This window comes from Penicillium bovifimosum (assembly GCF_028826915.1).
Source record: "Penicillium bovifimosum strain IBT 22155 chromosome Unknown utg000003l_segment0_segment0, whole genome shotgun sequence".
Classification (NCBI taxonomy): domain Eukaryota; kingdom Fungi; phylum Ascomycota; class Eurotiomycetes; order Eurotiales; family Aspergillaceae; genus Penicillium; species Penicillium bovifimosum.
In genome coordinates, this window is record NW_026622712.1 from 1650981 (window position 1) to 1675468 (window position 24488).

Consider the following 24488-nt stretch of genomic DNA (forward strand, 5'->3'; position numbering starts at 1 on the left):
GCAGTTGGTGGGAAAGAATGATCCAAGCCCCAACAATAAGACGAAAGAACGAAGTATATACGAAATCAAAATAATATTCACATCGCTTCTAAGCGAGACAAGGGAATCTCAAGTACAATATAGTGATTCTGAACACCGCAAAAAGAGAAGAAAAGAAGACCACCCGCCTATCCAAGGCCGGATTGGACCAAAAAAGAAAGTATTTCGCCACGAACCAAAATGGACCGAGGTTGGGAACTTCCAAAAGATGTCACCAGAAAATTTTGCTCTCCGACGTCATTATCATCAAATTCGTAGACTGTCACTTTACTTGCGGGAGGCGTGAACGGTCTCGATGATCTTGTCGACAACGCTGGGGTCCGAAAGCTGTACAGAAGAGATCGTTAGATATTGTTTGGGGTAGCGGACTGGGAGCAACATATTGCCCGGGGAAATCTATGCTTACCGTTGAGGTATCACCAAGGCTGTCTTCCTCACCGCTGAGGATCTTGCGCAGGATACGGCGCATGATCTTGCCACTGCGGGTCTTGGGGAGGTCATCCACGATGAATACGGCCTTGGGTGCGGCGAAGGGACCGATGGACTTGCGGACTTGCATGGTCAGATCTTTGCGGATCTGATCATTCGACTCGTGGCCATCTTTCAGAGATACGAAGGCATTGACAGCCTGGCCAGTCAGCTCATCAGTGATGCCAACGACAGCAGCCTCGGCGACGGCATCTTTTCACAGTTAGCTAGGGCTCAGTACTTCCACGTATCATGTATACACTTACGGTGCTCGATAAGCGCAGCCTCGATCTCGGCGGTGGACAGACGGTGTCCAGAGACGTTGACAACATCGTCGACACGGCCACGGATCCAGTAGTAGCCGTCGTGATCACGACCAGCACCATCTCCAGTGAACTATCTTCGAGTTAGTTTCGATCCTGCAACGTTGGGATTGAGAGGTATCTTACGTAGTAACCCTTGTACACGTTCAAGTAGGTGTCCATGTAACGCTTGTGGGCACCCCACACGGTACGGGCCATGCTGGGCCACGGCTGCTTGAAGGCCAAGACACCCTCAACGTCGTTGCCGAAAATCTCCTCGCCGGAGACGGGGTCAATAATGGCAGGCTCGATACCGAAGAAGGGCAAGGAAGCACTGCCGGGCTTGGTAGGGGTGATACCACCGAGAGGGGTGATGACGTTAGAGCCGGTTTCGGTTTGCCAGTATGTCTATAATATCAACGGTTAGACGCTATACGAAAAAGGGCTGAGGTAAAAGAGATACGAACGTCGCAAATGTGAGCCTCCTCCTTGCCGACAGACTCGAAGTACCACTTCCAGACCTCGGCGGCAATAGGTTCTCCAACCGAGCCAAGGACACGAAGACTGCGCATCTTGTGGTGGATGTGCTCATCTCCAGCACGCTTCAAAAGACGCAAGGCAGTTGGTGCAACGTAGAATTGGGTGACATCGTGCTTGTCAATGACATCCCAGTAGCGGGAGAAGTTGGGGTAGGCGGGAGTACTCTCGAACACGACGGTGGCACAGCCAAGCAAGAGAGGGGCGTACACGACATAGGTGTGACCGGTAATCCAGCCGACATCACCACCACAGAAGTAGCGATCGTCATCGTGGATATCGAACACGTACTTTCCAGTCATGGCAGCACCGAGCAGGTAACCAGCAGTGGTGTGCATGACACCCTTGGGCTTGCCAGTAGAACCAGAGGTGTACAGCAAGAAGAGAGGGTCCTCGGAGTTGACGGACTCGGGAGCGATGTAGTTGGGGTACTTCTCGACCTCCTCGTGCCACCAGATATCACGGCCCTCGGTCATGGGCACCTCGGCACCGGTGCGCTTGTACACCAGCACCGTGTGCACATCGGGACACTGCTTCATGGCCTCGTCGACGATCTTCTTGGTGCCGATGACCTTGCCACCGCGCTTGCCCTCATCAGAGGTAATGACGACCTTGGTGTTGGCGTCCAGAACGCGGTCCCGGAGGGAGTCTGAAGAGAAACCAGCGAAGACGACGGAGTGCACAGCACCAATACGCGAGCAAGCGAGGAAGGCAATCACAGCCTCGGGAATCATGGGCAGGTAGATACCGACTGTGTCACCCTTCTTAACACCGCGCTCCTTCAGAGTCCAGGCAACCCGGGACACCTCGCGCAGAAGCTCTCCGTAGGTAATCTTGCGGCCCTCATTGGGCTCGTCGGCCTCATAAATAATGGCGACCTTGTCTGGGTTCTTAAGAGCATGACGATCGACACAGTTGAAAGATGCGTTCAAGCGACCCTCAACGAACCAGGCGTTGTCGCCATTCTCGAATGAGCCGTGGTGTGTGGTTTCAAAGTCCTTGTCGAATGTGAGGAGCTCGCGGGCCATGCGGGCCCAGAAAGTGTCGGGGCTCTTGATTGATTCATCGTAAAGCTTCTTGTACTCGTCCATATCCTTCAGATGAGTGCCAGTGGGGTGCTTCGCATGGAACGCCTTGGGGACGTGGAAAGTGTCCACCTCGTGTGCCTCGTGAACCTATACCACCAATAGTTAGCCTATGACAATGATCGGGGCTTCCTCCAGTCATCATCAAGACCAAAAGGGAATGATTTCTTACCACTGCGGGCTTAGGAGGCTGAACAGGGCCGTCCGACATGATTGCGGTTTTTCAATGGAATTCAATGCAAAGTTCAGAAGTATTGTATAAGGATTTCTGTGAGAGACCTAATGTTAGAGAAAATGAATTGCGAAGGCCACAATAAGAAGGGAGCAAGGTGGGGTGGGAGCTCTAGAAAGGAGAATAGTGGGGTTGACCGGAAGCGGACTTACTCCGGAGTCAAGGTTCACACGGTTATAAGGGTGTGTTATATTATGAGGGGGATAATAATTGAAGAGGGAAGAAAAATGGAATTAGAGCGCCTCTGACTGGGAAATCTGCGACAATTAGTAGTCCGACTTTCCCGGGTGGAGAGAGACAGAGAGGGAGAGAGAGCAAGTTAAGTGATGTGCCACTCTCCCTGGCCCTTCCATATCCGGAGTGGCCCGTGTGCTTACCATCCAATACGAAAAAATACCACCTGCACTTTCTAACGAAGGCTGCAGACGGCCTACATAGTAGAAGTGGATTATGCACTGACTGCACTTTTACCCCCGAACCCACATCCAATCGAACAACCCGAATTCAATGTGAAAATTACACTAGTACTAGAGTTATCGTATTCATCAAGTTCACTCTACAAGTTTGGATTTCGGCCATGCGGGGGTTTGGCATCTTCCTTCCGTTGCTCCGGGGTAAACTGTCCGGGACCCCTCCAAGATCTTGACTAAGATACATGCTGGCCACCTCATTGGGGCGTTTATATTCGGATGGAAATGTTAAATTCTACCGACCAGAGAGAGCCTAAATGTCTCCCGGTGACGAACCCTTTGTCCGAATCTCAACCCCGCCATGGGACCACTGGCTACTATTACGACGCCATGTACAGTAGTTAGCCAAGGGCCAAGCTCCGGGGTTGCTGGCGGGCCAGGGGGAATAGCGGGACATGAGGGCCCTGCAAGTCTCAGTCTCAAAAGAGACAGATATGCATCTTCGAGCCGCTCGAACTGGGCTAGACCTCCCGTGTATGCCTGTATGCCAGACTCGTATATCTTACTTCAATATGGTCGTGGCTATGTTCTTCCAAAATGCATGGGGCCCCAACTATACTCAATCTTCGTTTGACTTTGATACTATGTCATCCATCGAAGTTATGATGTCAAGGTACCCGTTTTCCGGGCCAATTCTCCCCAATAACTTAACTCAACTGCGTAGTTCGCCATCCTCGAGGCTCGGCGCGTCACAGGACCGGATCGCCGAGACTGCGGGGTCCCGGATGAGTAAGCTCCAATGTCGAATTGGAAGGCTGGAGACAGTCCAAGACTTTTATTTGGTTGATCTGGCGATCGCATACCCTTTGGAACCTAATCATAGGCGTTGAGCATGTGCATGTGGTGGCACATGATCTACAGGTCCCTTGTGGTTTGGATCTTCTACAGTAGCACTTGTTGCTCTTTCGACTATTGAAAGATCCACTGTTCGGTCACAACGAGACTCTCTAGTACGATCTGTGTATTTCTCCATACCTTATTCCGAATAACGCCGGGCTTCGGTTGCCCATGCAATGTTACATGTAAGTATTGTATTGTGGGGAGTAAGAATGGTGGGACAAAAAGGGGGTACAGTGCCTGGCAGGGCTTGTCCTACCTTCCGAGGGGTTTAAAGTTGCATTGTTTATCAAATGTAGCTGGGATTGGATTTGTTGAGAGCTTAATCTCTTCTTGGTTACGTGGTATCTACGATGTACCCGTGGCATCGTAGCCTGCACTAGTGTTTGAATGGGATCTTCGCCCCTCTCTTGTACATCGTACATGATTGCTACCGCACCATAAATCGGATACAAAGTGCAACGCACTTATAAACTAGCTGCAGCAAGATTTTTTTGTGTTTTGAATCCCCATTTTCCCACTTGTTTCCCCAACAAAAAGGCCAAACCGATGCAGCTCAATTAAACCCACCAGCAAGCTTCACCGGAGGATCCGAGCCAGAGACGGTTGAATTTCAGTGGGGAGAGCTCGAGACCATTGCCCGGTGCCCCCCAATGAGCACCAAGAAATTTCCCCAATACTAACACCTCTTGTGGGACTGGCCCTGTGTGAACCAAACTCGAGGTGCCTGCGTTCACAGCAAAGGCCCGAGAAAATGCCGTGTTAACTCCAGGCCATGCTCGCGGGCATGGTTCGGGTGTCAACAATCACCGACCACCACAATTTCATCATTATTGGCCGTTGCTATAACCGAGCAACCTCCCGAGGTCTTCAGGACACCTCGAGGAAAGTACCGAGATCCATGTTGCCGCTTAAGGCTGGCCCGAGAGTGTGTCGTCACCGATGTTCTGGAAATTGTCGCACCCGATCGCGTACCATGAAGACCACGACGCGGTAAAATGCAGCATGCTTCAATTGTTCTAGCAGGCTTCGCTGCTCTCCGAGGACTTTCAGTTTTCCGTTCTGTCCTCGTCGATAATCTCCACCATTGCAGATAAGGGCCAATCCGGGCCTCATCGGTCGCAATAACCACCCCATACGACATTGAACACTCGGCCACCATCTTGTGAAGCGGAGTGTTCTGTTTCTTGAAGAGGTTGGGATGGGCGGAGGAGATCATTAGGTGCCCAGGTGGAATTCATAGAGGGGCGCCGGGGAGGGAGCAGACTTCCCGAAGGACTTCCAGAAGGATTCATGCAGACGTGGATTGAGAGCTAATCCGACTGTAGCTTCCTGCCCTCGCAGCAGTGGTGTCGACGCTACACAAGAATTATATCGGACTGTTCTCCAGCCGTAAGGCCAGCTCCAAAGCGCCCGTTGCAGCGTCGCACATGCATATGACAGGTTTAGAGGCAAGCGTGACATACTCAGATATAGAATGATGAAGTCTAACTCTAGCTTCCTTGATACATGAACCAACCTGATTATTTCTGTCCCTCAGCCTCCGCCCGGAATTGATCATAATGAACGACAGCTTCAAGAAGAGCTTGCGTACCCAGAGCACTATGGCTGTCAGTATCCGAGAGTTCCACAGAAGAAGGCAAGAGACTTACCAATCTTGCGGGCTGCAATATTCAGTCGGGTGGTGGCTGACACCATCCCGGCAAGGGACAAAGATCATGGCAGATGGACAGTGCTTGCTAGTATAGACAGTGTCGTGGCCCGCACCACTAGTCATGAGCATCGATTGATCGCGCCCAACCAGGTAATCTGCCGCAGCTTGAATAGACGCCACACAATTGTCGTCAAACTTCACAGCCGGCGAGTCTGTATCGAGCGTCCAGTCAAAGGACACACCCTTACCGTCTTGTAGTGCAATGGCCTCAAAGGCTTTGAGACACTCATCCTGCACGGCATGTACCACGCTATCCTGCGGGTGTCGAATATCAAGAGTGAAAGTCACCTGGGACGAGACAGTGTTGGTAGATGCGTTAGAAGGGACTCTAATAATACCAGTCGAGGCCAGGGCATCGTGTTTCTTAGCAATGTCGTGCGAAGCGGCAATCATTCTCGAAGATGCAAGCAATGGATCCTGGCGCGCGCTGAACGGTGTCGTTCCAGTGTGAGCATCTTTCCCGTGAACGGTCAAAGTCAGCCATCTGTAACCTTGCGCACCACGAACGACGCCAATTGATCGGCCATTCCCTGGGAGAATCGGGCCCTGTTCAATGTGCAGCTCGAAATGAGCTCCGAGTGGATATCCAGTTTCCGGATTGCTGGAGCAAGCAATGTCGCCCAGATATCCGTGTCTCTCAAGCTCAGAGCGGAGCGTCACATTCGGGTCGTGAATATCGCGCAGGTCCCACGCTTGTTGAATCGGAATTGCTCCCGCCCAGACGCCTGAGGCGCACATTGATTTGGGAAACCGGGCGCCCTCCTCACTATAGATCTGCGGTTAGCAACATTCCCAAACATTAGGGAACAAGTGTTTTCTCTTACTTGGTCCAGTTGACCACTCCAACATTATAGTTAGTCTGGAAACCGCTTTCTTTCATCGTCCGAAGAACTTCAAGCGCGGCCATCATGCCGAGAATGCCATCGTACCGACCGCCACGAGGCTGAGTGTCAAAGTGGCTTCCCATTGCAATCATTGGAGCACTGGACTTCAACCGGCCGGGCTGCTGTGCAAACATGTTGCCCATCTGGTCCACAGAAAGTGAGCAGCCCAATGTCTGGACCTCGGCAGCAAACCATCTGCGCACACGAGCATCATCATCATTGAGAGTTAGACGAGCCATTCCCGTGTCGGTTGGGTTTCTATTGTCCCGTCAGATCGTGCTCGCGGGTAGTGTGGAAAACTGGTACATACTCGCCATAGCGATGCGCAGCACCCCATTCACATGTCTCGTGCAATGTGTTCCACAGACGTTCTGAATTGATCTTAAGGCCCGAGGACGCTGGGAGTCGGGCGGTTGTAGAAAACTGCCGGGCATTAGAATGCAGAGCGCGTATTGCGCTTTTTGTGCCGTACATTTCGCGTACGTAGGACACTGGTCAAACCACTGTTTCTTTAATTTACCGGGCAAATGATTGAATAGACCTGGAGCTATTATTAATATTGGCGATGAGAGGTGAGGGGCTTATGGTGGGGACTGGGGAGCGCCTTCCGGTGACATCTGCAACCCTAAATCTCTGCGGGCATTTCATACTTCGGCCTCCATGAGTGACCCCACTCGATCCGACATGTCGTCGGAAGGCGCCTGTGATATATCCAAAAGGCTCGAGGTATCAACTAACAGACAAGTTGATAAATTCCTGCATCGGTCGCGGACGGTAAAATCAAGAATTTGCCACAAGCACAGAGAGCAACATGTCCTCACGACGATCAATCTACTTCAACCCCGCGGCAGCAAATGAGCGGGCTGCCTCGCCGCGAATTGAAGGCCTTTCAGCATTCCACAAATCCTTTCCCAACTATGCCCCTACTCCGCTAGTGCAGCTACCACAACTTGCAGCGGAACTAGGCGTTCGCGCCATCCTCGTCAAAGATGAGAGCAATCGGTTCGGTTTACCCTCATTCAAAGTTCTGGGCGCATCATGGGGATGTTTTCGAGCGATTGCATCTCACCTCGATCTGCCTCCGTCAGTATCGCTTGATGATATTTCAAGCCGAGCGAGAGATGCCTCGATCGTGCTGACAACGGCCTCGATGGGGAACCATGGACGGGCAGTTGCGTTTATGGCTCGACTCCTCGGCATCGAGGCGAGGATCTTCGTGCCTCGATCTTTGAACCAATGGACCCGTGATCTTATCGCTGGGGAAGGTGCTCAATTGGTTGTTGTTCAGGGTGACTATGACCAAGCAGTGCAGGAGTCTCTGGATGCAGCACGGATCGGGGAGAATGTACTTCTGATCCAGGACACTGCCTTTGACGGGTACGAGGACGTTCCCGCCTGGATAGTGGAGGGATACTCTACCATGATGCATGAAATCCAGGGTGAGCTTGCCCAGCTTGACTTGCCGGGAAGCGTGGTGATAACTCCTGCTGGCGTGGGAAGCCTCGCCCACGCGGTGGCAAAACACTGCAAATCGCAGAGCACGCCCATGTCTGTAGTCGCCGTTGAGCCTGACACGGCTGCATGTCTACATTCCAGCTTGAATGCTGGAAAACTGGTCACTGTACAGACCTCTTCTACGATCATGGATGGAATGGATTGTGGGACTGTATCTTCTACTACGTGGCCTGATCTGAACCGTCTGGTTGATGCCTGCGTTACAGTTTCATCCTATGAAAGTCACCTCGCCGTCCAGTATCTGACCTCTAACTCTGTGGCAACTGGGCCATGCGGGGGCGCATCGTTGGCTGCACTGCGACAGCTAGCTACCTCAAAGCAGGCTGCCTCGCTTCTAAACAAGGATTCCGTGGTTGTTCTTCTCAGCACCGAGGGCGCGCGTGAGTATCCGGTTCCAAGAGACGTCTTCGTTGAAGATGTTGTGGGCTTGACCCAAACTCTCACCCAGATCAACTCCTCCAACCCGACCTTGTCTGCTACCGATGGGGCGGGCGAGACCGAGATTGTGAATTACCTTGCCGCTTGGTTCGCTCATCGTGACATCGAGTATCACTGGATTGAGAAAGCCACAGGACGACCATCCATCGTGGGAGTCTTGCGAGGTAGCGGAGGGGGCAAGTCCCTTATGTTCAACGGCCACACCGATACCGTTAGTCTCTCCAGCTACGAGACAGATCCCCTGTCCGGATCCATTGGGACCAAAAATGGCAAGGAAGTTGTCCTTGGCAGGGGCTGTCTCGATATGAAAGGGGGTCTGGCTGCAGGACTGGCTGCTCTTGCAGCAGCCAAAGCTAGCGGTCATGTCCCCCGAGGAGATGTCATCGTGGCCGCAGTGTCAGACGAGGAGGATGCCTCCCAGGGAACCCGGGATGTGATTGAGGCAGGGTGGCGTGCTGATGCTGCTGTTCTCCCCGAGCCAACACAGGGTGCGATTCTTACTGCGCATAAGGGCTTTGTGTGGGTGGAAGTTGACATATTGGGAGTTGCTGCGCACGGGTCAGACCCGGCAGCAGGACAAGATGCCATTATGTATGCCGGGCCCTTCTTGCAAGCTCTAGAGGATTACCAATCTCAACTGCCAGTTGATGATCTTCTAGGCCAGGGATCGCTGCACTGCGGCTTGATTCGGGGCGGCGAAGAACCCTCCTCATACCCGGGCAAGTGCACTATCACTGTTGAATTCCGTACTGTTCCAGCCCAAACGGAAGAGTCAATTCTGGGAGATATTAGTGCGCTGCTGAAAGGAATTGCCCAGCAGAAACCTCACTTCAGATACGCTGCGCCACGCATAACGATGTTGCGGCCCACACAGAAGGTAGCAGCGGATCATCCATTTGTACAGAAGACGGTTGCTTCTGCTTCTGCCATCTTGGGAACCAAGCCTGTTGTTCAGGCTGGAGCATTCTGGACTGATGCGGCCTTACTCGGTGCTGTCGGTGTCCCCTCCATTGTGTATGGACCAGCAGGAGAGGGCCTCCACGCTAAGGAAGAATGGGTAGAAGTTGAGAGTCTGCAACAGTTTCAGAAGGTGTTTACTCAGCTCGTGCAGGACTTCTGTTATTAGATACCCGTGTGACCATATAACCTAGATGGAATGGATGCAGAAACAGGTGTTCTATTGGAGCCATTCCCTACCCAGGAGAATATCCTGAAGCATCCCAGCGGATCCAATCAAGTGGATGCTTCTTGTTATGCAAGCCGATACCCTGTTAGAGTGACGATGACATCAAAGTGAGCAAGCTTTCAAGTTACAATTCTTGGTCAATTCAAGAATCAAGGATTAAATGGCGACTGAGATGTGTGGTTCCAGTAGATGGTGTACTGCGTAGACGTCGAGATGGAAATGATGTGGCTGGTGCGTAGGCTGGTGTTATCGCCACGAGGCTTTTGTGATCGGCAACATCCAGATCATCACTTAGCCAGACAACATCCCACCAGCAATCGCTGATATCCAGCACACCCATCTTACTTCTCCCCACATCACATTAATCGTACAAACTATCTTCAAGATACACAAAGATGTCGGAGGAATCACCAGCACAACGCTCCGCCCGATTGCGCCGCGAGCGCCGCGAGGCAAAGATCAAGGAAGGAGGCTCAGCGCGCCTGGACAAGATCACCAGTCTCAGCGGGCGCACACCACAAAGCGGTACGAAATGAAGAGCCCATCGCTAGCTTCCCCATGAAGCGGCCCCCTCCCCTCCCCAACTGCAAAAGCCTTGAAGCCACTCCATCATTCAGACCAGCCCGGACACTGCTAACCAAGACCACAACAGAGCGAGAACAGGCCTCCCCATCTCCTCAACCCGCTATCTCCGCATCCCCCTCTCCAGCGCCACCAAACCCCCAATTCCGCCCCTCGGTATCCCCCCAGCCAGACATGCAGTCACCAGAAGCGATCCGCGCCCAGCAGGAAGCATTCTTCTCAATGCTCCGACAGTCCGCACCCCAACAAGGCCAAGGCATGCACCCCGACCCTCAAGCACCAACCAGCATCCAAGCCCAACAGGAAGCATTCCGCGCCATGCTGAGGCAATCCGCACCGGAGCAAGGACAGAGCCAACAGCCAGACGAAGAGGACCCAACCCTCAAACTCCTGTCTTCTCTCATGGGCGCCATTCCCGGTGTTGACCCCAATGCTCCGGCAGGTGCATCCCCAGCAGACGCAGGTAACCAACCTGCACCTGGATTCTCGCCTGCTGCTATCGCGTCGATGCTTGGTGTGCCGCCTTTCATCGCTAATATGCTGGGTGGAGGAGCACAGCCCACAGAAGCGGAACAGAAGCAAGCGCGGGCGTGGAAAACGCTGCATGTTGTTTTTGCTTTGACGGTCTCGGTCTATCTGCTCTTCATCATTGGATCCTCGGTCGCGTTATTCGGAAGTCCCCCGCCCAAGCCGGCGACGGCACAGAACCCCTTTGCCATCTTTGTGACGGGCGAGCTACTTTTGACTGGGAGTAAGGTGTTGCTTGGGACAAAGTCCGGCGGTATGGGGATGGCAGTGCAGTTTTTCAAGGATGTTGTGCGGGATGGCAGTGTTGTGCTGTTCATCTTGGGCATGGGGTCTTGGTATAATCGGGAATGGCAGACTACGGCATACTAGGGTAGCTGCCAGTGCAGTTGTTAGTTTTGTCTACGAACAACGCGATAATTCAACGGTGTATCATGATTCATTCATTTCGTTATTCGTATAGAAGGTGCGCAGCGAAGCATTAGGAAGCTATATTAACAAGTCCCGTTGAGATGGTAAGATGGTGTTGCGTAACATCCCCAACGCATATGGATCCAAACCCCAATCCCCTTCCCATTCAACCATGCGAGATCCCTTCTTGAAATGACTCGCTAGATGCTCCGTGCGAGTTGACCAAGTCAACAGGGAACACCCACAGAACCCACAGCGGCTTTGGACGTTAGCGCCCTCCCCACGCCAGGCTTCGAGGTCCGACACGGGGAGTTTAGTACAACCGTGGAACTTGCGCAAATGCTGCCACAGATAATCCTTCCGACTGAATGATCGCTCTGCAATGGACTTCTCAGCACAGACCTGGAACTCGTGTTCCTCCCAGTGGGCAGGCGTTGGAGAACGCACATCGCAACAGGGGCATTCATGTGGCCGCAGGTCGAACATTCGTTCAACGTGACTGAGATCGGAAGTGCAGACCCAGGACTCAAGGGAGAGATGGACACTTTTCTCATGACGTGCCCAGTCGTGTTTCTTGTTGAAGGACTGCATACAGAATGTGCACTGGTACTGACGATCTGACACTGCTGGCTGTCGGCCTCGGATGCGTTTCGGTTTGCTTCTAGGCAGCGATGAGAATGGCAAGCCTGCGTCTCCTGTAGAATGGTAGCTCCAAGCCGAGGAGGCGCTGTCAGTTGTTGCGGATGCTTTGCTCCCAATGCTTGACGCGGAGGATGCTAGATGTGATGAAGTCTCGTCGAAGTTGAAGAAGTCCACGGCTGAGCCATCCAGTGAGAATGGGTCGATGCTGTTGTCTGACTCTATTGAGCTCGACATGATGGCATTTTGGATGGCCGATTCCGGGATGGCTTCGTCTTCTGGTGGGGAAGCCTGCCATCGCTCCATTGGAGTCATGGAGGACAAGGTGTTGGTAACCATCGGGGAACCCGAACGAGTACGTGAGTTGGAAGATAGCGCTGCGGACTGCATCTTTTGTTTTTGGCGGCGACGGGCATTGGCGAACCAGGTTGATATACGCTTTTGCGAAAAGCCAGTCTCGTGGGCCATGTGGGCTTTCTGTGCTTCTGATGGATAGGGATGTTCTTGGTTCTGGTAGAACCACTCGCGGAGGACTCTGGCTCCTTTTCTGAGAAACTGTTTCGGTTCCTTTGGTTCATCACTATTCTCTACATTCGTAGCTGCCGGAATGTTCCCATCCTCTGGAACACCATGAAGATGACCTAGGACCGGAGAGAACGTTTCAAATTCTGACGGCTGGCGCTTCTCCCCTTTTGCCAAGCTGCATTCTCGGAACAGGGCTACGCAGCTTGAACATGAGGTCTTCGGATTGGGATTGGCAGCTGCCGTGCGGATTACAAGGCATTGAAGTCGATATTTGCGGCAATGGGTGCAGGAAACAGGAGGACGATATGCTCCGTCAAGCCACTGCGAGACATTGGTGAGGTTTCGTTGCGATGAGAATGGGTCCACATATTCCCCTGCTGGAGGTGAAGCAGCGTTGGATAGATGTCCTAGGGTATCCAGATATTCGTGGCCTTGACGTCCAACTTGGCCATTGATCGTTGATATGGGATCCGACTCAAGATTGGTCCATTGGGACCATTCCAGGTCACTGATCTCTGAAGGAAATTGCAGCAGTTCATTATCAACCGGTAGATTCAGCGATGAGCTTTCTCGTGTCCATTGATTTGGTCCATCTACGTCCAGCATGGCCTGCAGCTCTGTGCTAGAGATAGGCTCTGGCGACTGCCATAATGAAGGGTCGCCAGGCTGCTCCTGCTGATTCATGCCATTCAGCAACGAGCATAATCGCCAGCGCGGTGTTGTTAAGAGGTTAGTACAAGCAGTGTGGCTGGAGTCGGTCGCGTTCTTGGCTTGGCCTTATTCGAGGATGTCCGTTAGTACCTCCATACCCTCACTCTCAGACCTCATCACATGATCCACGAATTCTGCCAGATCTTTTTAGCGCGCTAAACCTAATCTGATCACCCCCGGTGAATGGGGAATCCACCGCCCTTTGCTGGGCGCCGGCTGGGGGAACTGCAGGTGAGGTAAGAAAAGTCCGGGTCACATGTGGTTGTCATGCGCTAGTCCCGAATAGGCTGGCGTTAGTGGCGTAAAGTTAGAAACCCCCGCAGCCGAATTCGGTCTCGGAGGACTTCGAGTCAGAGTAAACTTCGACGTTTCAATATTGATTTGTGTGGCTGAGACGTTCCAGAAGTTAATGTAGGTAGACTCTGACCTCTGTCTAGAACTCTATCTACTCCGCAGGCGTACATATTCCGATGCGCTGAAGCCTAATGGTGACTCGATAGATGACCTTGGCTCTCTTGCTGATTTATCCCCATGTGCCATCGGACATCCGTTGATCCCGTGGTTTACTGTCATAACCTAGACAATGATTTGGGACTTGCAAAAATTTTCTCATGGCTAATCATCCTCAAAAGCGATACGGATACTAGAACGCCAATCAGTCATTTTGTTAGCATTCACTAATCACTAGTGCGATGTTTCTTATCGCCGTTGGGTAAACCGTAAGCACCTCTACAGTGTACCTGAATACCATTATACCAAAGTGGGAAATGGCCACTTATATTTCCAGGCGCTACAGCTAGCCAGATTAGGTAGGGGCTAGTTAAGCCTCAACAAATCATCTCGTCCAGATACTACTGCTTATTAGGAATAAGCTCATATTGCGCAATGGCGGGAGCTGGACATTGGACAAAGGAGGCCTCGGGGACTCGGGCCGTGTTTTAGGGGAACCTTAACATAGTAGGAAGGACGTTAACTGAAATCTGGAGATTTTGAGCCACAGTCAAAATTGAGAAGACGAACCGTCGAATTAGAGAACAGATGAAAGTCTACAACATCAATCTCAAGTAACGTGCATGAAGATAGCGCCGGGGTAAATGGATACACACGTGGTTCCATTTCCGGTGATCGGTGATCGGCGGCGGTGAAACTCCCGGAGTTTGCTCACTCCTCCGGAGACCGAGTGGGGCGGCTTTCCAGTTGCCACTCGGGGCCCTGCATGCCGAGAAAAGCTGGGCACCGATCAACCCGAGAACCTAACCTTGCCCGGTGAAGAAACTGAAGAGCTTAGTATTGTTGCAAGAAGCCATAACATACCTGGCCCTACCAAATCTTCGCAATGCATCAATTCTTAACGTCACTTTCCCCCAGACTTCCCCGTAAATTGATTCAAACCTTATCTGAAGAGAGATCGTCAGAAACTTGGAAAGTTATGTGTCAACGATCGCTCAATGTAGCACTGGGGCGGCGGACTGGGGCCAATTTAACTTTGTCGTTGAATTTCTATCACCAAATGTAAATGAGTCAGCGAGCCCACTCCGACGCCGACATTGGCCAGATGTCCGGATTCGGGCTCAATTGAAACGATCATTGGTGGGTTCCTTGGGTTGCATCGAATTTTCTGTGGACCTTCCATTGTGCCCATGGGGGCAAATGCCGGTACGCGTTGGGGAGTTCACAATAAGATGGATGTTTGTCCCCCTCAAATCTCTTTTACTTTTATCGGCGGGCGTTAACCTTCACTCGTGATACCCATCCTTACCCTTTTACCTCACCTTCGACCTCCAACACTCTCCTCCGACTTTCAACACTCTCCTCTGACCTTCAACTTTCTCCTCTGACCTTCAACTCTCTCCTCTGCTTTTCAACACACAGACAAACACAATGGAGGTCAACCCGGCTCCACCTGCTTACGAGCAAGACAAGATTGCAGAGCCTGAGCGCAAGGATGTGGCTCAGTTTGACGAGGAAGGCCAGCTTAAGCCTGGCGAGGTTCGCGATGCCTTTGGTAACGAGGAATACGCTGAGATTAAATACAAAACCCTAAAGTGGTGGTATGTATCATATATGCCCTTTTCAAGTGTGCTTTAAGTAAAGAAGATAGCTAACGTGGTGTCTGCAGGCAATGTGGGTTGCTGATGATTTGCGAGTCTGTTTCACTGGGTGTGCTCTCGCTGCCCTCAGCCGTTGCGACCCTCGGCCTCGTGCCTGGTGTCATTCTGATTGTTGGACTCGGTCTTCTTGCAACATACACTGGCTACAACATTGGCCTTTTCCGCGAACGTTATCCTCACATTCAAAACCTCGGCGATGCAGGTGAGATCTTGCTGGGCAAGTTCGGCCGCGAGCTCTTCGGCCTCGGCCAATTTCTTTTCTGTATCTTCGTCATGGGCAGTCACATCCTGACCTTCCGCGTCATGATGAACACCCTCACCAACCACGGCACCTGCTCTATCGTCTTCAGTGTCGTCGGCATGGTTATCTCTCTCGTTTTGTCCATTCCCCGCACCATGAAGGGCATGACTTGGATTTCTTTTGCATCTTTCCTCAGTATTTTCAGCGCTGTCATGATTACCATGATTTCCGTCGGTGTTGCAGAGCAACCTGAACACGTCATTCAAGCCACGGTCGAGACCAACCTTTACACTGCATTCCAGGCTGTGTCGAACATCGTCTTCGCCTACTGCGCTCACGTCGCTTTCTTCGGTTTGATCGCCGAGATGGAGACCCCCCAGGACTTCAAGAAGTCCCTGTTCATGCTCCAGGGCTTCGAGATTTCCCTCTACTTGACCGCTGCCGTTGTTATCTACTACTATGTCGGAACGGACGTGCATGCACCTGCCCTCACCTCCGCCGGACCGTTGATGAGCAAGATTGCCTACGGCATTGCCATCCCCACCATCGTCGGCGCCGGTGTTGTCAACGGCCACATCGGCCTGAAGTACATCTACTTCCGCCTGTGTGCCAAATCTGACCTGCTGCACCAGCGCAACAAGCGTTCCATCGGTCTTTGGCTCGGTCTCGGTGTCGCCTGCTGGGTCGTCGCGTGGATTATCTCCGAGGCCATCCCCGTCTTCAGCGACCTGAATGGTCTGATCAGTGCTCTTTTCGCTTCCTGGTTCAGCTACGGTCTCTCCGGTATTTACTGGCTGCACCTCAACCACGGCCAGTGGTTCGCTTCTCCTCGCAAGATTTGCATGACTATCCTCAACATTGGTATTGCTTGCTTCGGTCTGGTCCTGTGTGTCCTTGGACTGTATGCTTCTGGCACCGCCATCCACAAGGATGCCAATAGCAACAGCTTCACCTGTGCCAATACCGATACTTGAGTTGCTCAAGTTGGGTACTTACCTTAGCTGGTTAGCTGATTTGCTTGGCTGATTTGCTTTATCAAGATTAATTTGCTCGCATTGTATATACATCGCATATAGATTATGCTTAAGAGTACACTGGTTGGCTCTAGAATATAAATTTAAATTACAATTCTGAAAATTTCCCCTTCCCTCAATTAAACACAAGATTGGAACGAACTGAAATTAGTTCTATTATACAGACTCCCATCCTCGCACGATCATTTGGTGGCCTCAGTCCCGCTCTGGGAATGATTCTGCCTAGGAATAACCACTGAACTTGAGACAGCTCGTATACACGACCATTTTGGCTCTCTGAACTTGATTCTCCCATCCCGGGAATTGAGCCAAGGCTGTCACGACAAGTCGCTCTCCAGTATTGATCTCCGTAATCCACTTGATCGGCTCAGGTCTCGGTGTTCTGTGATCGTAGCGGACCGTTGAAACGGGCACTTCAACCTCTTTCTTCGATTCCGGATCGGTGTCGACGCGGAACGACTGTACGCCGGTTATAGTACACCATGAGACTCGATGCTTGGACCACTCATATTCCGCACGAACATTTCGTAGGATCTCCGGTCCAATGATCCGAGTTGCTCTCCCATGGGACGGACCTGGACTGCATTCGCGGCTGGCGTCAAACCAGGTGTAGGATCCATCGTACTCTCCATCCCCATCCCCACTGCTACTATATCCTTGGTCATGGCTGACTATCTCATACTCGATTCGTCTAACAGGTTGCTGGGTGTTGCCTATCACTGGCGGCGTTCGCAGGTAGACCAATGTTGTGCCATCGAATCTCGTGGCGTACATGTGCTCGCGATGCTCGGTTGTTCTCGCGAGCCAGTATCCAGCGAGATCCATTATGTGTGAAATGAGAGCTTGGGGTAGTCGGTCAGCTGACGCTTTCTTTACATAGAAGTATGCTCGGAACTGATCGACTGGGTTCTCCGGGAGATAACGCCTTACTGTTCCAAGTCCGTCAGGGACTTGAAGGCCTTCCGGGATACTAGCCCCTGCAGCTAGAAGCAGCCTTATCGCTTCCATAGACTCCGATTCTACTGCAAGGGCCAGAGCTGTTCTCCCGTCGGAATCCTTGGCCTCGATGTCGATACCAGACCGAAGAAGAATCTTGATCACCTGCTCAACATTTGCCGCACAGGCAAGATGGAGAGAGGTTTGCTGCTGGCCGTTCTTGGCATTTACCATTGCTCCGCTGTCAAGGAGAAATTGCACAATTTCAGCTTGTCCCCTGTCTGCGGCACCGATGAGAGGTGTGTTCCCTTCCTTATCCCTAGCTTCCAAGGCAGATTGCCCTGTAGAATGGCCGAAGATGACTTTGACTGTCTCAACCGAGCAACTGTAGGCTGCATGATGGAGAGCCGTGAAGTCACGGAAATCTGATTGACACGCCTCAGGATGACCGGCTAGTAACATGGCTGCAACTTTTGGTTGTCCAAAGCTCGCGGCCTGTACCAATGCCCCTGCAAGAGGTCCCGGTTCGCTTGCCATGAGAGCTCCATTGTCCCAATTAAGGAATAGCTCAGTCACCTCCACATGACCATGGATAATGGCCAGTTCCATTGGGACATAGCCCCAGCCATCTGTACTCTTGGCAAACTGGACTCCATATTTAGATTGAAGAAGGACTTCGCAGATGCTCAAATAGCCACCTTGTGCGGCCTCATGGAGTGGATTCCTGCCAAAATCGTCCTCCAACTCCCAGAGGTTTTCATCGAGCTCGTAGCTATCTAGCGCATGTAGAAGGTGGACCATGACATCCTTGTATCCCCAAATAGCTGCAGCACGGAAAGGAGTAGTTGCACCATGTCCTTGGGACAGGAGTGTCTGCATTCCGCTCGGTGTGGCCAGAAGCTTGGGGATGATACTGCTATTTCCGTTCAGGGCTGCCACCAAAAGGGGGGTGTGGTCAAAATGAGAAGTGACCGTAACATCGGGGCTGCCGTATTCCAACAAAATCTCAGCCGATAGATCACGCCTGTGGACCAAGGCTAGGTGCAGTGGCGTGAAAAGGAAATAACCCCTCTGGTTTATGATGTTCGAGGCGGATGATTGATCAAGCAGTAACTTCAAGGTAGTAGGATGCTGGCCAAGAACTGCCCAGTGTAAAACATTCCCGACGAAGTTATCAAAGGAATCATCCATCACTCCCGCCGTGCTAGCGATATAGTCACCCAGCAAAGCATCTAACCCGAAATAGGCCAAGATGTTGATGAGTCTGATGGATCGGTCGTTCTTTGCCAGGTCCTCACCCATCTCGGAACCATCAACTCCAGCAATTCCACTCAACAGAGTCCGCACTGCGAAGATAGACTGGAGCTTGAGATTGAAGAAGGCCTTGATCAGCTCCTCGACGGTAGACTTAGACTCGGGGCTTTCGGCGACTCGTGCATGCAGCCCCCAGTTAAGCGCAGCGTATTTGAGGAATGGGTATTTGGGCACTATTCGAGCAAATTCAATGATGTCGATTTGCCTGGTGTCTTTGCAGAACGTGGACAGCGAGAGATATTGAATGCATGACTTGGTAATCTGCACATCCGCACCGGGGAATCTGGCTGATTTTATTGAATCGACGTATTCTTGCGCAGTGGAGTGAACAAATCTGATGGTTCCGGACAGGTGCTCGACTGTTATCAGGCCGGCACAGGTCGAGATCAACTTCTCCCCGGAAATGAGATCTTCAAGCTCCAGCTCCGTATCCCCTTCCTGCATTGTCAGGATACATTGTAAATCTTTCAGCGTCAATGGCTCTTGCGCATGTGAGATCCACATAATGACCTTCTCTCCAAGTTGGCGATCGTTCCATCGTTGATCCCGAATACGAGAGAATGCCCCTTCATAGGTGTCGGAGATAGCGTTCTCTCCCTCCGGCAGATTTGCTAGGCCATTTCGTATCTCCTTAACGGTATGGGTGGATGCCAATGATTTCATGTGAAGCCGAACAAGCAGGAACCTATATTTCTCTTTGAGCCGATGCCGTCTGACTGGGAATTTGGGTATTTACTCACATTCCGTCTGCTTTCCTGGTAACTGTGTTTCTGATCTCTTGTCTGAGCTTATAATTGTGCTGGACTTTGGAGCGAAGATCCGGCACAGATTCCAGCTGACCATTGATGTAGTCCGTGATGTCCGTTTCTCTCGCACGTATCTCTAATTGAGGCACGGCGTGGAAAGCAGAAGATTTTTCCTTCGGCATACGAGATGTCACAAGGAGATTCTTCTTTGTCGGTAGCTGCGGAAGAAGGTACAACAACGAGTCTCGACTTTCTGTTTGAAGCTCATCAAGAGCATCTACCAAGACAAAGACCCTTGAATATTTGTTCATCTCATCGGAAAGCATTTTTACCAGGGCATCCGTTGTGGGAGCGACTCCTCGATTGAGATAAGTAGTCTCAAGACTTTCACATTCAACCTCACTGAGGACGCGCTTTTGCATCAGCTGGCGCCAGAGAGACAGGAGTATGTTCTCTGCAGTCTGACTAGATCGGTCCTTGTAGTCGCAGAAGGCAAAGAGCACCGCATCATTCTGTTTGAAGAATCTTTCCTGGAGGTAGTTGACTGCAACAGCGAGCAGGATTGTCTTGCCAGCGCCTGGAATTCCGGGACACCAGAGTGTTTGACCTTCAGTGTTTAGCCACCTGCGAAAGCTGTCTGCCTCCAAAAACCACTGGCCCGTCGTCTTATGCCTCGTCGAAAAGACGTCCTTATATCGCGCAGAGAAGTCGAACTTTGCCAAGTAGTTCACGATCTTCTCGTGGCGCTCCTTGTTCTCTATAATCTTCCTCTGTGCGCCGGGGAGATTCAGGTTGAATCTCCGACTTTCGATCAGTGGCTTCCAATTTCGGAACATTTCATTGATCTGTGCCGAGACTCGCAGAAATGATCGATCTTGAGGACCCGCAAACTTGTTGATTTTGAAATGATCGGTATTCAATCGGAACTTGTGAGGCCCTAAGGCTGCCGCGGACCGTTCGTCCACAACCTGAGTGACAATGTTAATCATTGGAGCTGTGATAAAAACATGTCGAAATACATACCAGTTCCTTGAAAATCCCCATGATTCCAATCTTTCTTCCAAAATCCGTCTCCTTGCGTTCAATAAAGGCACAGTATGGAATCGCGTTTCTTTCCAGCAATCTCTGGAAATTATCCACCTTGTCCAGTAGAATCGGATCGTCATAGCGAATATCTCTGATGATTCCTTCGTCAGACCCGGCTTTCTGCAGAGACTGGGTCACCACGACAGCAAGTTGCTGTGCTTTTGAGCCCAGAAAGGGGCAGCCCAAAAATATCAGACCAACCGTAGCTTCAACCAAGTACTTGAACTTAGGCTCAAAATCGGCGTATAAGAGGCCCTATTCAATATGACACTAGAATTAATATCCAGCAGACCAAAGATAAAAAATGTGCTTACATGCTGAATCACATTCCCGCCAAGACTATGTCCAATCATGATAAGTGGTCGGTCTGTCGTTCCTGTACTGTTGCGAAAATCATGGATTTCATTGACCATCTCTTCTGCGCAGGCCTGCAGACGGGTCTTCGGAGCATCTTTGTGCCATCTGGACTCGTAATTGTAAACTAAGATCCTCGTCTTCGGCACGATGTCTGGCAGCATGTTGCTGTCTTTCAACCAGTTGACAAGCCGGGGCTGCCCATTGACTTGGATGGTCTCATCCTTCCAAGTCCATGACCAATCTACCTGAGAGCCAAGCCCATGAACAGCAATTATGCTACCAAAAGTGTTAGATTGTGGCTTTCTTGTGGTTCATCTCCGAACATACTCAACCTCCGCTTCGCCTGTATCAGGAGAACTCCCATCGTACAAAATGTCAATGGGAGGTCTATGTTCCGGTTTCTGTGAATCGATTAGCGACTGGCCTGTCTGGATCATATGCATACAACGAACTGGTATTTTATCTGCGATCGGCTCTTCGGGGATCTTGCTAGGGCGCGTGGCGGACCGCGACCGCGAATATTCGTAGGAAAGCCACACACAAAGAAGAGACGCAGCGCCTGCAAAAGAGATACGCTGAGCGGCAGTTAAGGACATCGCTGCAGCTTAGAGCACATGGGGAGGAAGCCCCTATGGCTATGAAGAGCGCCAGTGGGGAAAGGTGTAAACAGATGGATGCGCATTCCTGCTTCCCCTGTCAGCTTATATTTGAGGCCGCCATCCTCCTTAAAGCTGGGGTGTTGAGGTCTCACTCAGCCGCCTCTATTCTCGTATATTGGGGGCGGACGCGTTTGATAGGGGAAATAAACACGCCATGCCCCATCCAGACGCCAATCAATCCAATCTTCAGTTGTGGCTTGCATATTCGCGAGGCTGGCAGCCAATCCGTGATTAGTGGCGCCAAACACGGGATGAACTTCGCAACTAGCGTCGAGTAAGCTTCAAAATGTTTTTTCAAGAGCCGGAACATGTTCTCTGCAAGTCTCTGAGACTCTGTTAACCTTGACCATGGGTATACAGATGGTTTGTGCTTGGGTGCCAAGAACTTCACTTACCAGGTTGGGCGGGACGGGCCGGAAAGCACCGCGCTTGTTCGTTCCACGGATGCCACAGCGGCGCCTAGCCCAGTCTCAAAAAGGACCATAAACCCAAAAGAGAAGTGAAAGCGTTGGCTCCATCGGCTACTTTGTCCTCCCTTAAGCCCCGCCAGGTAGGCCCTGGGGTGGTCGCTTGTCTTTTGCTCACTGCCAGACTCGAGCGCAACCTAGGCTGCTGCAACCTACCTATGCCCTTCTACTCTCCTTGTTTCCCAGCTGTTTGCTATCTAGAGCCCTTTCGCATCTTGCATCTACTTGTCGGTGTCCATCGTTCCCTCTTGTAGATAATAAGATAGCATAATGCCACACGATACACTTGTGACCTGTCTAGTCTCCGAAAGCCCCCGCTTTTTCCTCTTCCCCGTCGTCGTCAATTTCGGCCCCCATGGCCCCAGCCGCTCCTTGGCTGTGGCCTACCGCCAACGCAGCGACAGCAACATCTCGATGCCACATTTGGCACGTCGTGGCAGGTACCCTCGCAAGTCGCACTGAATCCGGAATCCCTGATCGAAAGCCCGTCTTCTCGGATTCCGCGAACCGCGCGCCGCCCGAGGCAAAGAGAGCGCTTCGCAGACGGCTGGTATCGTCGGTCTCATTGAGGCAACGAGGCCGATAACAGTCAGCGAGATAGCGTTGCAGAAATGCCGTAGCCCCCTCTCGTCGTGCCTGACCGTCTGACGGCCGCTACCGCGGGAGTAGGCGCAACTACAGTCCGAGCTGCCGTGGTATGACGAAAGTTCGCGCTTGAGCAGGCGCCTGGTTTTTTACGCGATGATAGAAACGCGACAGAGTCACGTGCAGCCAGCCTGCCAGTCAGACCTCACCCAGCAACCTCAGCCGTGATGAGCAATGACTGCCACGCTCTTTCATAGTGAAGCAGGTAAAAGATGGCTGGTCTACGAATGCGCCTCACACCCTCATCGTCCCCGCTCTCTTTCATTGTCCGACCATGTTGTTTTCAACCACCTCCCTTGTCCGTCGACTGACTCACACGATGGCAGCACAAATTCAAGCAATCGAAGAGCAGACCCTCCCATTTTATCATAAAAGATATTATTACCCTGTCAAAATTGGCCAGGCTTTCAATAATCGATACCGGATAATTGCGAAGCTTGGCTATGGTGCCTACTCGACTGTTTGGCTTGCGTGGGACGAAAGGTCTTATCCCACTAGAATTGTTTTGATAACAGCGCCTGTTGCTGACTTGAAATATAGAGCGAATGAATATGCTTCGCTGAAGGTTTCTGTGCGGATTGACAGCAATAATGCCGAGCCCTCTCCCGTTCTCAACGAAGTCAACATGCTCCAGCGTTTGAAACAGTTCGCTGATGAGGATCATCCTGGGCTTGACTTTACAAGGCTTGCGCGTGAGATATTCGAAACAGAAAGCCTCGCTGGTCGTCATCACTGCATTGCATATAAGCCCAAGGGCAACAGCATCCGTACATTACAGGAGGCATTTCCCAATGCAATGATCCCTAAGGCTTTAGTGAAATCCTTGATACACCGCCTATTCTTCTCTGTGAACTGGCTACATGCCACATGCGGTGTTGCCCATACTGGTAAGTCCACTTATGGATATCTTAATTATCTACTTACGGAGGAATAGACATTTCACCCATGAATGTCTTAATGGAAATTGATGACGACACTATCCTGCAAGATATTGAGAACCAGGAATCCCAGGATCCAAGTTTGCCGATAACCTCCACCATCTCCGGGGATATGCCGATGGTTGTCTATAAAACTAGACATACCATGTTAGCACTCTCCGGCCACCCTATTCTTACAGACTATGGTCAAATGCGACTGGTCGAAGGATGCGTGAATCGAGACTGGTGGATGTCTGATCTCTACCGCGCTCCCGAAGTGCTCTTGCATCTACCATGGGGATTTCCAGTTGATATATGGTCAATTGGCGTTATGGTGAGTTGAGTTGAGCACGTAATCGTCGGCTATAAGTAAGCAAACTATTAACTAGTTTTCATCGATACAGACCCTCGAACTTTTGGAGGGAAAAAACCTCTTCGATCCGATTGACCGTGTTCATGGCCAGTATGTACTTCCACTGGCTTTAGCACAATATATCGGGTATCTTGGCCCCCCCTCCCCTGAATATTATCCAGAACAGCCCGCTTTTCTCAACCTACTTTGATGCCCAGGGTAAGGCTCACCCTCCTCCGCGGTCACCGCCTATTCTCACTCAAGGCTATGACAGGGAATTGGGCCTCTGAAGTACCAGTACCAAAAACCTCACTCGAGGACTTTGTCACGACAATCCCACCGGGAGAGGAGAAAGACCAGTTTCTGCGTTTTATACGGAAAGTCTTGACCTGGGACCCGGAAGTGAGAGCCACGTCAAACGAAATTATACCAGACGAATGGCTTATGAGGCCGTTTTGAGGAGATGCTATTATGATGACTATCCTTTTACGTTGGTTATTGGGGCTTCCATGGAAGTCGCCAT

General features: G+C 51.5%; 9 protein-coding genes across 9 annotated transcripts; 5 read left to right on the forward strand and 4 right to left on the reverse strand.

Annotated features, from left to right (window-relative positions):
- Nucleotides 1-306: 306 nt before the first annotated feature.
- Nucleotides 307-2642, reverse strand: N7515_003673 (acetate--CoA ligase; the record flags this gene model as incomplete). The annotated part of the gene is made up of 6 exons (XM_056664417.1): nucleotides 307-366; nucleotides 446-720; nucleotides 774-903; nucleotides 957-1217; nucleotides 1277-2521; nucleotides 2604-2642. The coding sequence occupies 6 exons, from the start codon at nucleotides 2640-2642 to the stop codon at nucleotides 307-309; spliced, it is 2010 nt and encodes a 669-aa protein (XP_056523474.1).
- Nucleotides 2643-5493: 2851 nt separating this feature from the next.
- N7515_003674 (M20 family metallo-hydrolase) lies at nucleotides 5494-7042 on the reverse strand (the record flags this gene model as incomplete). Its single annotated transcript, XM_056664418.1, has 4 exons — nucleotides 5494-5572; nucleotides 5623-6450; nucleotides 6509-6826; nucleotides 6879-7042. 4 exons carry the CDS (start codon nucleotides 7040-7042, stop codon nucleotides 5494-5496), a joined length of 1389 nt encoding a protein of 462 aa, XP_056523475.1.
- A 337-nt stretch (nucleotides 7043-7379) lies between these two features.
- N7515_003675 (Peptidase M20) lies at nucleotides 7380-9647 on the forward strand (the record flags this gene model as incomplete). Its single annotated transcript, XM_056664419.1, has 1 exon — nucleotides 7380-9647. One exon carries the CDS (start codon nucleotides 7380-7382, stop codon nucleotides 9645-9647), a length of 2268 nt encoding a protein of 755 aa, XP_056523476.1.
- A 455-nt stretch (nucleotides 9648-10102) lies between these two features.
- On the forward strand, nucleotides 10103-11186 carry N7515_003676 (uncharacterized protein; the record flags this gene model as incomplete). The annotated part of the gene is made up of 2 exons (XM_056664420.1): nucleotides 10103-10232; nucleotides 10360-11186. The coding sequence occupies 2 exons, from the start codon at nucleotides 10103-10105 to the stop codon at nucleotides 11184-11186; spliced, it is 957 nt and encodes a 318-aa protein (XP_056523477.1).
- Nucleotides 11187-11303: 117 nt separating this feature from the next.
- On the reverse strand, nucleotides 11304-13073 carry N7515_003677 (homeobox domain-containing protein; the record flags this gene model as incomplete). Its single annotated transcript, XM_056664421.1, has 1 exon — nucleotides 11304-13073. One exon carries the CDS (start codon nucleotides 13071-13073, stop codon nucleotides 11304-11306), a length of 1770 nt encoding a protein of 589 aa, XP_056523478.1.
- A 1908-nt stretch (nucleotides 13074-14981) lies between these two features.
- Nucleotides 14982-16426, forward strand: N7515_003678 (neutral amino acid permease; the record flags this gene model as incomplete). The annotated part of the gene is made up of 2 exons (XM_056664422.1): nucleotides 14982-15151; nucleotides 15220-16426. The coding sequence occupies 2 exons, from the start codon at nucleotides 14982-14984 to the stop codon at nucleotides 16424-16426; spliced, it is 1377 nt and encodes a 458-aa protein (XP_056523479.1).
- A 282-nt stretch (nucleotides 16427-16708) lies between these two features.
- N7515_003679 (uncharacterized protein) lies at nucleotides 16709-21521 on the reverse strand (the record flags this gene model as incomplete). The annotated part of the gene is made up of 6 exons (XM_056664423.1): nucleotides 16709-19421; nucleotides 19477-20450; nucleotides 20506-20823; nucleotides 20883-21201; nucleotides 21253-21326; nucleotides 21378-21521. The coding sequence occupies 6 exons, from the start codon at nucleotides 21519-21521 to the stop codon at nucleotides 16709-16711; spliced, it is 4542 nt and encodes a 1513-aa protein (XP_056523480.1).
- Nucleotides 21522-22406: 885 nt separating this feature from the next.
- On the forward strand, nucleotides 22407-22637 carry N7515_003680 (uncharacterized protein; the record flags this gene model as incomplete). The annotated part of the gene is made up of 1 exon (XM_056664424.1): nucleotides 22407-22637. One exon carries the CDS (start codon nucleotides 22407-22409, stop codon nucleotides 22635-22637), a length of 231 nt encoding a protein of 76 aa, XP_056523481.1.
- Nucleotides 22638-23015: 378 nt separating this feature from the next.
- Nucleotides 23016-24424, forward strand: N7515_003681 (protein kinase domain-containing protein; the record flags this gene model as incomplete). Its single annotated transcript, XM_056664425.1, has 4 exons — nucleotides 23016-23583; nucleotides 23631-23947; nucleotides 24018-24076; nucleotides 24184-24424. 4 exons carry the CDS (start codon nucleotides 23016-23018, stop codon nucleotides 24422-24424), a joined length of 1185 nt encoding a protein of 394 aa, XP_056523482.1.
- Nucleotides 24425-24488: the final 64 nt, after the last annotated feature.